Raw genomic sequence first — 12,791 nt, forward strand, 5'->3', positions numbered from 1 at the left:
GACAACAAACAGGCCAGGGCAACGACAACAAACAGGCCAGGGCAACGACAACAAACAGGCCAGGGCAACGACAACAAACAGGCCAGGGCAACGACAACAAACAGGCTAGGTCAACAGGCCAGGTCAACGACAACAGGCCAGGTCAACGACAACAGGCTAGGGCAACGACAACAGGCTAGGGCAACGACAACAGGCTAGGGCAACGACAACAGGCTAGGGCAACGACAACAGGCTAGGGCAACGACAACAGACTAGGGCAACGACAACAGGCTAGGGCAACGACAACAGGCTAGGGCAACGACAACAGGCTAGGGCAACGACAACAGACTAGGTCAACGACAACAGGCTAGGGCAACGACAACAGACTAGGTCAACGACAACAGACTAGGTCAACGACAACAGACTAGGTCAACGACAACAGACTAGGTCAACGACAACAGGCCAGGTCAACGACAACAGGCCAGGTCAACGACAACAGGCCAGGTCAACGACAACAGGCCAGGTCAACGACAACAGGCCAGGTCAACGACAACAGACCAGGTCAACGACAACAGGCCAGGTCAACGACAACAGGCCAGGTCAACGACAACAGACTAGGTCAACGACAACAGACTAGGTCAACGACAACAGGCTAGGTCAACGACAACAGGCTAGGTCAACGACAACAGGCTAGGTCAACGACAACAGACTAGGTCAACGACAACAGGCTAGGTCAACGACAACAGGCCAGGTCAACGACAACAGGCCAGGTCAACGACAACAGGCCAGGTCAACGACAACAGGCTAGGTCAACGACAACAGGCTAGGTCAACGACAACAGGCTAGGTCAACGACAACAGGCCTGGGCAACGACAACAGGCTAGGTCAACGACATAACAGAAGACCAACTGTGTTGCAGTACGCCCCGACCAGCAGCAAAAACACTGGATCTGAGGCCACTAATAAATGAATGACCATTGGACAAAATGGCTGAAAGGTGCTTCCTAAATCCAAGTGCACCACTTTTGACCGGGGTCCATTGGTCTCTGGTAGAAAAGTAGTGCACTTTTAAAGGGAATAGGCTGCCATATTTGGGATGTAGACTTACCATGAGTGACTGTGGTTGATGGTGTTGCTGTCCCTGCGGTCCCATTCCCTGCGGTCCCATTCCCTGCGGTCCCATTCCCTGCGGTCCCATTCCCTGCGGTCCCATTCCCTGCGGTCCCATTCCCTGCGGTCCCATTCCCTGCGGTCCCATTCCCTGCGGTCCCATTCCCTGCGGTCCCATCCCGTCCTCACAGTGCCAGAGGACTCTAATGAAACGGTTGTTGAGAACGGCCTCAGGACTCTGCAGAGCACGCTTAGCCTCCTCATGACTGTCAAACTGGATCAGGGCCCCCTCCGGGTCATTACCATAGGTTACCTAGAGGGGGGAGAGAGACAGAGAGAGAGGAGAGAGAGATAGAGAGGAGAGAGACAGAGACAGAGACAGGAGAGAGGAGAGAGAGCGATAGAGAGAGACACAGACAGAGAGAGGAGAGAGAGGAGAGAGTGAGGAGAGAGAGAGGAGACAGAGTAAGGAGGAGAGAGAGAGAGGAGGGAGATAGACAGAGAAAGAGGAGAGAGAGATAGAGAGGAGAGAGACAGAGACAGGAGAGAGGAGAGAGAGCGATAGAGAGAGACACAGACAGAGAGAGGAGAGAGGAGACAGAGCAAGGAGGAGAGAGAGGAGAGAGAGATAGACACCGAGAGAGGAGAGAGAGAGGAGACAGAGCGAGGAGGAGAGACACAGACAGAGAAAGGAGAGAGAGGAGAGAGAGAGAGGAGGGAGACACAGACAGAGAAAGGAGAGAGAGAGAGGAGAGAGTGAGGAGAGAAAGAGAGGAGAGACACAGACAGAGAGAGGAGAGAGAGAGGAGAGGAAGGAAGACAGGAAGGAGGGTGAGCAGGGGGAGGGAGGAAGGAAGGAGCAAGAGAGGAAGCACGGAAGATAGGGTTATGTTAACCCTCACCTCACTAAGAAGTAGTGCACTAAATAGGAAGTAGTGTGCCAATAATGCCCCAAAAAAACATGACAGCTTAAAGCAGAAAGGTATCGTTAGCCAATCAGTCTAACCTGCAGGTTGACGATAGTCCCGAACTTGCTGAAGTGTTCGTTGAGCTTGGAGATGTTGTTGAGACCCTGAGGGATCTGACGGACCGCCAGCTTGGTGTTAGACCCGAACGACGCCTTCTGGTTCTGGTGATGAGGGTTCTTGTTGTGGAACCCACCCTGGAGGTTCTGCTGGTTGAAGTTAGGTCTGACAGAACACATGGAGAACACAGGAAACAGCTACTGTACTGCTTGTTGTTTACACAGGAACAGCTCCTGTACTGCTTGTTGTTTACACAGGAAACAGCTCCTGTACTGCTTGTTGTTTACACAGGAAACAGCTCCTGTACTGCTTGTTGTTTACACAGGAAACAGCTCCTGTACTGCTTGTTGTTTACACAGGAAACAGCTCCTGTACTGCTTGTTGTTTACACAGGAAACAGCTCCTGTACTGCTTGTTGTTTACAACAGGAACAGCTCCGTACTGCTTGTTGTTTACACAGGAAACAGCTCCTGTACTGCTTGTTGTTTACAAGGAAACAGCTACTGTACTGCTTTGTTTACACAGGAACAGATCCTGTACTGCTTGTTTGTTTTACAAAGGAACAGCTCCTGTACTGCTTGTTTGTTTACACAGGAAACAGCTCCTGTACTGCTTGTTGTTTACACAGAAACAGCTCCTGTACTGCTTGTTGTTTACACAGGAACAGCTCCTGTACTGCTTGTTGTTTACACAGGAAACAGCTACTGCACTGCTTGTTGTTTACACAGGAAACAGCTACTGTACTGCTTGTTGTTTCACAGGAAACAAGCTCCTGTACTGCTGTTGTTACACAGGAAACAGCTCCTGTACTGCTTGTTGTTTTACACAGGAAACAGCTCCTGTACTGCTTGTTGTTTACACAGAAACGCTCCTGTACTGCTTGTTGTTTACACAGGAAACAGCTCCTGTACTGCTTGTTGTTTACACAGGAAACAGCTCCTGTACTGCTTGTTGTTTACACAGGAAACAGCTACTGTACTGCTTGTTGTTTACACAGGAAACAGCTACTGTACTGCTTGTTGTTTACACAGGAACAGCTCCTGTACTGCTTGTTGTTTACACAGGAAACAGCTCCTGTACTGCTTGTTGTTTACACAGGAACAGCTCCTGTACTGCTTGTTGTTTACAAAGGAACAGCTCCTGTACTGCTTGTTGTTTACACAGGAACAGCTCCTGTACTGCTTGTTGTTTACACAAGGAACAGCTCCTGTACTGCTTGTTTGTTTACACAGGAACAGCTCCTGTACTGCTTGTTGTTACAAAGGAACAGCTCTTGTACTGCTTGAAGGAACGCTCCGTACTGTTGTTGTTTCAAGGAACAGCTCCTGTACTGCTTGTTGTTTACACAGGAACAGCTCCTGTACTGCTTGTTGTTTACACAGGAACAGCTCCTGTACTGCTTGTTGTTTCACAGGACCAGCTCCTGTACTGCTTTGTTGTTTACACAGGAACAGCTCCTGTACTGCTTGTTGTTTACACAGGAACAGCTCCTGTACTGCTTGTTGTTTACACAGGAACAGCTCCTGTACTGCTTGTTGTTTACACAGGAACAGCTCCTGTACTGCTTGTTGTTTACACAGGAACAGCTCCTGTACTGCTTGTTGTTTACACAGGAACAGCTCTGTACTGCTGTTGTTTACAAGGAACAGCTCCTGTACTGCTTGTTGTTTTACACAGGAAACAGCTACTGTACTGCTTGTTGTTTACAAAGGAACAGCTCCTGTACTGCTTGTTGTTTACAAAGGAACAGCTCCTGTACTGCTTGTTGTTTACACAGGAACAGCTCCTGTACTGCTTGTTGTTTACACAGGAAACAGCTCCTGTACTGCTTGTTGTTTACACAGGAAACAGCTCCTGTACTGCTTGTTGTTTACAAAGGAACAGCTCCTGTACTGCTTGTTGTTTACACAGGAACAGCTCCTGTACTGCTTGTTGTTTACAAAGGAACAGCTACTGTACTGCTTGTTGTTTACACAGGAAACAGCTACTGTACTGCTTGTTGTTTACACAGGAAACAGCTCCTGTACTGCTTGTTGTTTACAAAGGAACAGCTCCTGTACTGCTTGTTGTTTACACAGGAACAGCTCCTGTACTGCTTGTTGTTACCAGGAAGCTCCTGTACTGCTTGTTGTTTACACAGGAACAGCTCCTGTACTGCTTGTTGTTTACACAGGAACAGCTCCTGTACTGCTTGTTGTTTACACAGGAACAGCTCTTGTACTGCTTGTTGTTTACAAAGGAACAGCTCCTGTACTGCTTGTTGTTTACAAAGGAACAGCTCCTGTACTGCTTGTTGTTTACAAGGAACAGCTCCTGTACTGCTTGTTGTTTACAAGGAACAGCTCCTGTACTGCTTGTTGTTTACACAGGAACAGCTCCTGTACTGCTTGTTGTTTACACAGGAACAGCTCCTGTACTGCTTGTTGTTTACACAGGAACAGTCTCCTGTACTGCTTGTTTTTACACAGAAAAGCTCCTGTACTGCTTGTTGTTTACACAGAACAGCTCCTGTACTGCTGTTGTTTACAAAGGAACAGCTCCTGTACTGCTTGTTGTTTACACAGGAAACAGCTCCTGTACTGCTTGTTGTTTACACAGGAAACAGCTACTGTACTGCTTGTTGTTTACAAAGGAACAGCTCCTGTACTGCTTGTTGTTTACAAAGGAACAGCTCCTGTACTGCTTGTTGTTTACACAGGAACAGCTCTGTACTGCTTGTGTGTTTACACAGGAAACAGCTCCTGTACTGCTTGTTGTTTACAACAGGAAACAGCTCCTGTACTGCTTGTTGTTTACAAAGGAACAGCTCCTGTACTGCTTGTTGTTTACACAGGAACAGCTCCTGTACTGCTTGTTGTTTCACAGGAACAGCTACTGTACTGCTTGTTTTTACACAGGAAACAGCTCCTGTACTGCTTGTTGTTTACAAAGGAACAGCTCCTGTACTGCTTGTTGTTTACACAGGAACAGCTCCTGTACTGCTTGTTGTTTACAAAGGAACAGCTCCTGTACTGCTTGTTGTTTACACAGGAACAGCTCCTGTACTGCTTGTTGTTTACACAGGAAACAGCTCCTGTACTGCTTGTTGTTTACACAGGAACAGCTCCTGTACTGCTTGTTGTTTACACAGGAACAGCTCCTGTACTGCTTGTTGTTTACACAGACACTCCTGTACTGCTTGTTGTTTACACAGGAAACAGCTCCTGTACTGCTTGTTGTTTACACAGGACACAGCTCCTGTACTGCTTGTTGTTTACACAGGAAACAGCTCCTGTACTGCTTGTTGTTACACGGAAACAGCTCCTGTACTTTGTTTTACTAAGGAAACTCTCTGTATGTTGTTGTAACACAGGAACAGCTCCTGTACTGCTTGTTGTTTACACAGGAAACGCTCCTGTACTGCTTGTTGTTTACACAGAACAGCTCCTTATGCTTGTTGTTTACGGAACAGCTCCTGTACTGTTGTTGTTTACACAGGAACAGCTCCTGTACTGCTTGTTGTTTACACAGGAAACAGTCCTTACTGCTTGTTGTTTACACAGGAAACAGCTCCTGTACTGCTTGTTGTTTACACAGGAAACAGCTCCTGTACTGCTTGTTGTTTACACAGGAAACAGCTCCTGTACTGCTGTTTTTACACAGGAACAGCTTCCTGTACTGCTTGTTGTTACACAGGAACAGCTCCTGTACTGCTTGTTGTTTACACAGGAACAGCTCTTACTGCTTGTTGTTTACACAGTAACACTCCTGTACTGCTTTGTTTCAAGAAACAGCTCCTGTACTGCTTGTTGTTTACACAGGAACAGCTCCTGTACTGCTTGTTGTTTACACAGGAACAGCTCCTGTACTGCTTGTTGTTTACAAGGTTCTTTGTGTAAAAAGGTTATTGACATGGTATACGAACTGAAAATGAAAATGGGACTTAAAACTGTTGTCCTTCTACTGTTGTGGTCTATGATGGTTTAATGTTCTGTATGAACCCCCAGGTATATTACCTGTTGTGGTCTATGATGGTGTAATGTTCTGTATGAACCCCCAGGTATATTACCTGTTGTGTCTATGATGGTGTAATGTTCTGTATGAACCCCCAGGTATATTACCTGTTGTGGTCTATGATGGTGTAATGTCCTGTATGAACCCCCAGGTATATTACCTGTTGTGGTCTATGATGGTGTAATGTCCTGTATGAACCCCCAGGTATATTACCTGTTGTGGTCTATGATGGTGTAATGCTCTGTATGAACCCCCAGGTATATTACCTGTTGTGGTCTATGATGGTGTAATGTTTCTGTATGAACCCCCAGGTATATTACCTGTTGTGGTCTATGATGGTGTAATGTTCTGTATGAACCCCCAGGTTATTACCTGTTGTGTCTATGGTGTAATGCTCTGTATGAACCCCCAGGTATATTACCTGTTGTGGTCTATGATGGTGTAATGCTCTGTATGAACCCCAGGTATATTACCTGTTGTGGTCTATGATGGTGTAATGTTCTGTATGAACCCCCAGGTATATTACCTGTTGTGGTCTATGATGGTGTAATGTTCTGTATGAACCCCCAGGTATATTACCTGTTGTGGTCTATGATGGTGTAATGTCCTGTATGAACCCCCAGGTATATTACCTGTTGTTGGTCTATGATGTGTGTAATGTCCTGTATGAACCCCCAGGTATATTACTGTTGTGGTCTATGATGGTGTAATGTCCTGTATAACCCCCAGTATATTACCTGTTGTGGTCTATGATGGTGTAATGTCCTGTATGAACCCCCAGGTATATTACCTGTTGTTGTCTTGATGGTGTAATGTTCCTGTATGAACCCCCAGGTAAATTACCTGTTGTGGTCTATGATGGTGTATGTCCTGTATGAACCCCAGGTATATTACTGTTGTGGTCTATGATGGTGTAATGTCTGTATGAACCCCCGGTATATACCTTTGTGGTCTATGATGGCGTAATGTTCTGTAGAACCCCAGTATATTACCTGTTGTGGTCTATGATGGCGTAATGTTCTGTATGAACCCCCAGGTATATTACCTGTTGTGGTCTATGATGGTGTAATGTTCTGTATGAACCCCCAGGTATATTACCTGTTGTGGTCTATGATGGTGTAATGTTCTGTATGAACCCCCAGGTATATTACCTGTTGTGGTCTATGATGGTGTAATGTTCTGTATGAACCACCAGGTATATTACCTGTTGTGGTCTATGATGGTAATCTCTGTTGAACCCCCAGGTATATTACCTGTTGTGGTCTATGATGGTGTAATGCTCTGTATGACCCCCAGGTATATTACCTGTTGTGGTCTATGATGGTTAATGTCTGTATGCACCCCAGGTATATTACCTGTTGTGGTCTATGATGGTGTAATGCTCTGTATGAACCCCCAGGTATATTACCTGTTGTGGTCTATGATGGTGTAATGCTCTGTATGAACCCCCAGGTATATTACCTGTTGTGGTCTATGATGGTGTAATGCTCTGTATGAACCACCAGGTATATTACCTGTTGTGGTCTATGATGGTGTAATGTTCTGTATGAACCCCCAGGTATATTACCTGTTGTGGTCTATGATGGTGTAATGTTCTGTATGAACCCCCAGGTATATAACGAATCAGGGTGTGTGTGTGTGTGTGTGTGTGTGTGTGTGTTCTTACTTGTCGGCCCAGGGTTTCTTGAGGGGCATCGCTCCGTGGTGTGAGACATCAGATCTCTTCCTAGAGGCCGAGTCCAGAACGATCCTCATTCTGTTGCTGTTGGGCATCTGATCTGGGAATTCATTAAACAACGATGTGACGGGATTGGCTAGATCAGACGAGGCCTTGACCAGTCAGGTTAGAGAACCTCTCCCTCTTCTCCCTCCCCCCTCTCTCTCTCTTCCTCCCCTCCCTCTCTCTCTCCCTCCCCTCCCTCTCTCTCTCTCTCCTCCCCCTCCCTCTCTCTCTCTCTTCCTCCCTCCCTCTCTCTCTCTCTTCCTCCCCTCCCTCTCTCTCCTCCCCTCCCTCTCTCTTCCTCCCCCCCCTCTCTTTCCTCCCCTCCCCCTCCCGCTCGCTCTCTCTTCTCCCCTCCCTCTCGCTCTCTCTTCCTCCCCTCCCCTCGCTCTCTCTTCCTCCCCTCCCTCTCGCTCTCTCTTCCTCCCCTCCCTCTCGCTCTCTCTTCCTCCCCTCCCTCTCGCTCTCTCTTCCTCTCTCCCTCTCGCTCTTCCTCCCCTCCCTCTCTCTTCCCCCCTCCCCTCTCTCTCTCCTCCCCTCCCTCTCTCTCTTCTCCCCTCCCTCTCTTCCTCCCCTCCCTCTCTTCCTCCCCTCCCTCCCTCTTCTCCTGCCCTCTCTCTTCTCCCCTCTCCTCTCTCTTCCTCCTCTCTCTCTCTCCTCCCTCTCCTCTCTCTCTTCCTCCCCTCCTCTCTCTCTTCCTCCCCTCCCCTTCTCTCTTCCTCCCCTCCCCTCTCTCCCTCCTCTCTCTGCTCTCTCCCTTCCTCCCTCCCTCCTCTCTCTCCTCCCCTCCCCTCTCTCTCTTCCTCCCCTCCCCTCTCTCTCTTCCTCCCCTCCCCTCTCTCTTCCTCCCCTCTCCTCTCTCTTCCTCCCCTCTCTCTTCCTCCCCTCCCCTCTCTCTCTTCCTCCCCTCCTCTCTCTCTTCTCCCCTCCTCTCTCTTCCTCCCCTCCCTCCCCCTCTTCCTCCCCCTCTTCCCTCCCCTCCCTCCCTCCCTCCCCCTCTTCCTCTCCTCCCCTCCCCTCTCTCTCTTCCTCCCCTCCCCTCTCTCTCTTCCTCCCCTCTCCTCTCTCTTCCTCCCCTCTCCTCTCTTCTTCCTCCCCTCCCCTCTCTCTCTTCCTCCCCTCCCCTCTCTCTCTTCCTCCCCTCCCCTCTCTCTCTCTTCCTCCCCTCCCTCCCCTCTCTCTCTTCCTCCCCTCCCCTCTCTCTCTTCCTCCCCTCCCCTCTCTCTCTTCCTCCCCTCCTCTCTCTCTCTTCCTCCCCTCTCTCTCTCTTCCTCCCTCTCTCTTCCTCCTCTCTCTCTTCCTCCCCTCTCTCTTCCTCCCCTCTCTCTTCCTCCCCTCTCTCTTCCTCCCTCTCCTCTTCCTCCCTCTCTCTCTTCCTCCCCTCTCTCTCTCTCTTCCTCCCCTCCCCTCTCTCTCTCTCTCCTCCTCCCCTCCCCTCTCTCTTCTCCCCTCTCTCCTCCTCCCCTCCCCTCTCTCTTCCTCCCCTCCCTCCCTCCCTCCCCCCCCCTCTTCCTCTCCTCCCTCCCCTCTCTCTCTTCCTCCCCTCCCCTCTCTCTCTTCTCCCCTCTCCTCTCTCTTCCTCCCTCTCTCTCTCTCTTCTCCCCTCCCCTCTCTCTCTTCCTCCCCTCCCCTCTCTCTCTCCTCCCCTCCCTCTCTCTCTTCCTCCCCTCCCCCTCCCCTCTCTCTCTTCCTCCCTCCCCTCTCTCTCTTCCTCCCCCCCTCTCTCTCTCCTCCCCTCCTCTCTCTCTCTTCCTCCCCCTCTCTCTTCCTCCCCTCTCTCTTCCTCCTCTCTCTCTTCCTCCCCCTCTCTCTTCTCTCCTTCCCCTCTCTCTTCCTCCCCTCTCTCTCTTTCCTCCCTCTCTCTTCCTCCCTCTCTCTCTCTTTCTCTCTCCTCTCTCGCTCCTCCTCCCCTCCCTCCCCTCTCTCTCCTCTCTCCCCTCCCCTCCTCTTTCCTCCCTCCCCTCTCTCTTCCTCCCCTCCCTCTCTCTTCCTCCCCTCCCCTCTCTCTTCCTCCCCTCTCCTCTCTCTTCCTCCCTCTCCTCTCTCTTCTCCCCTCTCTCTCTTCCTCCCCTCTCTCTCTTCCTCCCCTCCCCTCTCTCTCTTCCTCCCCTCCCCTCTCTCTCTTCCTCCCCCTCCCTCCTCTCTCCTCCCCTCCCTCTTCCTCCCCCTCCCCTCTCTCTCTTCCTCCCCTCCCCTCTCTCTCTTCCTCCCCTCCTCTCTCTCTTCCTCCTCTCTCTCTTCCTCCCCTCCCTCCCCCTCTTCCTCCCCCTCTTCCTCCCCTCCCTCCCTCCCCTCTTCCCCCCTCCCCTCTCTCTCTTCCTCCCCTCCCCTCTCTCTCTTCCTCCCCTCCCTCTCCTCTTCCTCCCCTCCTCTCTCTTCTCTCTCTCCTCCCCTCCCTTCTCTCTTCCTCCCCTCCCCTCTCTCTCTTCCTCCCCTCCCCTCTCTCTCTTCCTCCCCTCCCTCTCTCTTCCTCCCCTCTCTCTCCCCCTCCCCTCTCTCTCTTCCTCCCCTCCCCTCTCTCTCTTCCCTCTCCTCTCTCTCTCTTCCCTCTCCTCTCTCTCTCCTCCTCCTCTCTCTCTTCCTCCTCTCTCTCTTCTCTCTCCTCTCTCTCTTCCTCCTCTCTCTCTTCCTCCCCTCCCTCTTCCTCCCCTCCCTCCCCCTCTTCCTCCTCTCTCTCTTCCTCCCCTCTCTCTTCCTCCCCTCTCTCTTCCTCTTCCTCCCCTCCCTCCCTCCCTCTTCCTCCCCTCCCTCTCCCTCTTCCTCCTCTCTCTCTTCCTCCCCTCCCTCCCTCTTCGTCCCCTCCCTCCCTCCCCTCTCCTCTCTCTTCCTCCTCTCTCTCCCTCTTCCTCCCCTCCCTCTTCCTCCCCTCCCTCCCTCCCTCCCCTTCCTCCCTCCCCTTCCTCCCTCCCTCCCCTTCCTCCCTCTTCCTCCCCTCTCTCTTCCTCCCCTCTCTCTTCCTCCCCCTCCTCTCTCTTCCTCCCCTCTTCCTCCTCTCTTCCTCCCCTCTCCTCTTCTCTTCCTCCCCTCCCTCCCCCTCTTCCTCCCCTCCCTCCCCCTCTTCCTCCCCTCCCTCCCCCTCTTCCTCCCCTCTCTCTTCCTCCCCTCCCTCTCTCTTCCTCCCCTCTCTCTTCCTCCCCCTCTCCTCTCTCTTCCTCCCCTCTCCTCCTCTTCCTCCCCTCCTCCCCCCTTCCTCCCCCTCCCTCCTCCCCTCCCCCCTCCCCCCCCCTCTTCCTCCCCTCCCCTCTCTCTCTCTTCCTCCCCTCCCTCTCTCTCTCTCTTCCTCCCCTCCCTCTCTCTCTCTCTTCCTCCCCTCCCCTCTCTCTCTCTCTCTTCCTCCCCTCCCCTCTCTCTCTCTCTCTTCCTCCCCTCCCTCTCTCTCTCTCTCTCCTCCCCCTCCCCTCTCTCTCTCTCTCTTCCTCCCCTCGCCCTCTCTCTCTCTCTCTCTCTTCCTCCCCTCCCTCCCCTCCTCCCCCCTCCTCCCCTCTTCTCCCCCTCCTCCCCTCCCTCCCCCCCCTCCCCCTCCCTCCCCCTCTTCCTCCCCTCCCCTCTCTCTCCTCTTCCTCCCCTCCCTCTCTCTCTCTCTTCCTCCCCTCCCCTCTCTCTCTCTCTCTTCCTCCCCTCCCCTCTCTCTCTCTCTCTCTTCCTCCCTCTCTCTCTCTCTCTTCTTCCCCTCCCCTCTCTCTCTCTCTCTCCTTCCTCCCCTCCCCTCTCTCTTCCTCCCCTCCCCTCTCTCTCTCTCTCTCTTCCTCCCTCCCCTCTCTCTCTCTCTCTCCTTCCTCCCCCCCCTCTCTCTTCTCTCTCTTCCTCCCCTTCTCTCTTCCCTCTCTCTTCCTCCCCCTCTCTCTTCTCTCTCTTCCTCCCCTTCTCTCTTCCCTCTCTCTCTTTCCTCTCCCCTCCCTCTCTCTCTCTCTCTCTCTCCTCCCCTCCCCTCTCTCATCCTCTCTCTCATCCCCTCCCCTCTCTCTCTCTCTCTTCCTCCCCTCCCCTCTCTCCTCTCTCTTCCTCCCCTCCCCTCTCTCTCTTCTCCTCCCCTCCCCTCTCTCTCTCTCTCTTCCTCCCCTCCCCTCTCTCTCTCTCTCTTCCTCCCTCCCCTCTCTCTCTCTCTCTTCCTCCCCTCCCCTCTCTCTCTCTCTCTTCCTCCCCTCCCCTCTCTCTCTCTCCTTCCTCCCCTCCCCTCTCTCTTCCTCCCCTCCCTCTCTCTTCCTCCCCTCCCCTCTCTCTTCCTCCCCTCCCCTCTCTCTTCCTCCCCTCCCCTCTCTCTCTCTCTCCTCCCCTCCCCTCTCTCTCTCCTCTAAGTACTAATATAACAACATCCACAGTTTACACTTTGACCAGTCAGTTAGAGAACCTCATCTCTATTCTCTCTTCCCTATATTTTATATTTGAGATTCTTCAAAGTAGCCACCCTTTGCCTTGACAGCTTTGCACACTTGGCATTCTCTCAACCAGCTTCATGAGGTAGTCACCTGGAATGCATTTCAATTAACATTTGTGCCTTTCTGGAATTTCTTTCCTTCTTAATGCGTTTGAGCCAATCTCTCTTCTCCCTCTCCTCCCTCTCTAATATAACAACACATTGCAGTCCACCTTCCCTCTGAATCCACATCCAGACTGGTTGTGTTTAGGTGTTGTACCTCTGTGAGGCAGGTCGTCCCCCATCGTCAGTCCTATGAGGTTGGGTCTTTGGGCGTTGACTCTGTGGCGATATACAGGCCTGGATGTGTTGGTGAGGCTGGGGTCTTCAGGGTTATACATGTCAGAGTCATACTGGTCTGGGAGAGAGACCACAACACAGACTTAACAGAGAGACAAAACATTTCCCCTTCCCCTCTGAAAGACACACGGATACAGAGGTTGGAGAGGTAGATAACAACGGTACAATGTGGCCTATAGTTAACTTCTTATGGCTGCAGGGGCAGTATTGAGTAGCTTGGATGAAAGGTGCACAGAGGTGCCCAAGAACA

The 12,791-nt window shown here is 51.6% G+C and overlaps 1 protein-coding gene across 1 annotated transcript in view; it reads right to left on the minus strand.

Annotated features, from left to right (window-relative positions):
- Positions 1-826: 826 nt before the first annotated feature.
- The window catches only part of LOC120042593 (RNA-binding protein 26-like), a 21,188-nt gene continuing 9,223 nt past the window's right edge, over positions 827-12,791 (minus strand). The window contains exons 9-13 of the mRNA XM_038987416.1: positions 12,462-12,599; positions 7,774-7,885; positions 2,096-2,279; positions 1,088-1,402; positions 827-841 (exon numbers count right to left, since the gene is read on the minus strand). Of these exons, the coding sequence (XP_038843344.1) occupies positions 827-841; positions 1,088-1,402; positions 2,096-2,279; positions 7,774-7,885; positions 12,462-12,599 (764 nt within the window). The remainder of the gene's footprint in view (positions 842-1,087; positions 1,403-2,095; positions 2,280-7,773; positions 7,886-12,461; positions 12,600-12,791) is intronic.

This window comes from Salvelinus namaycush, unplaced genomic scaffold, assembly GCF_016432855.1.
Source record: "Salvelinus namaycush isolate Seneca unplaced genomic scaffold, SaNama_1.0 Scaffold725, whole genome shotgun sequence".
NCBI classification, from domain to species: domain Eukaryota; kingdom Metazoa; phylum Chordata; class Actinopteri; order Salmoniformes; family Salmonidae; genus Salvelinus; species Salvelinus namaycush.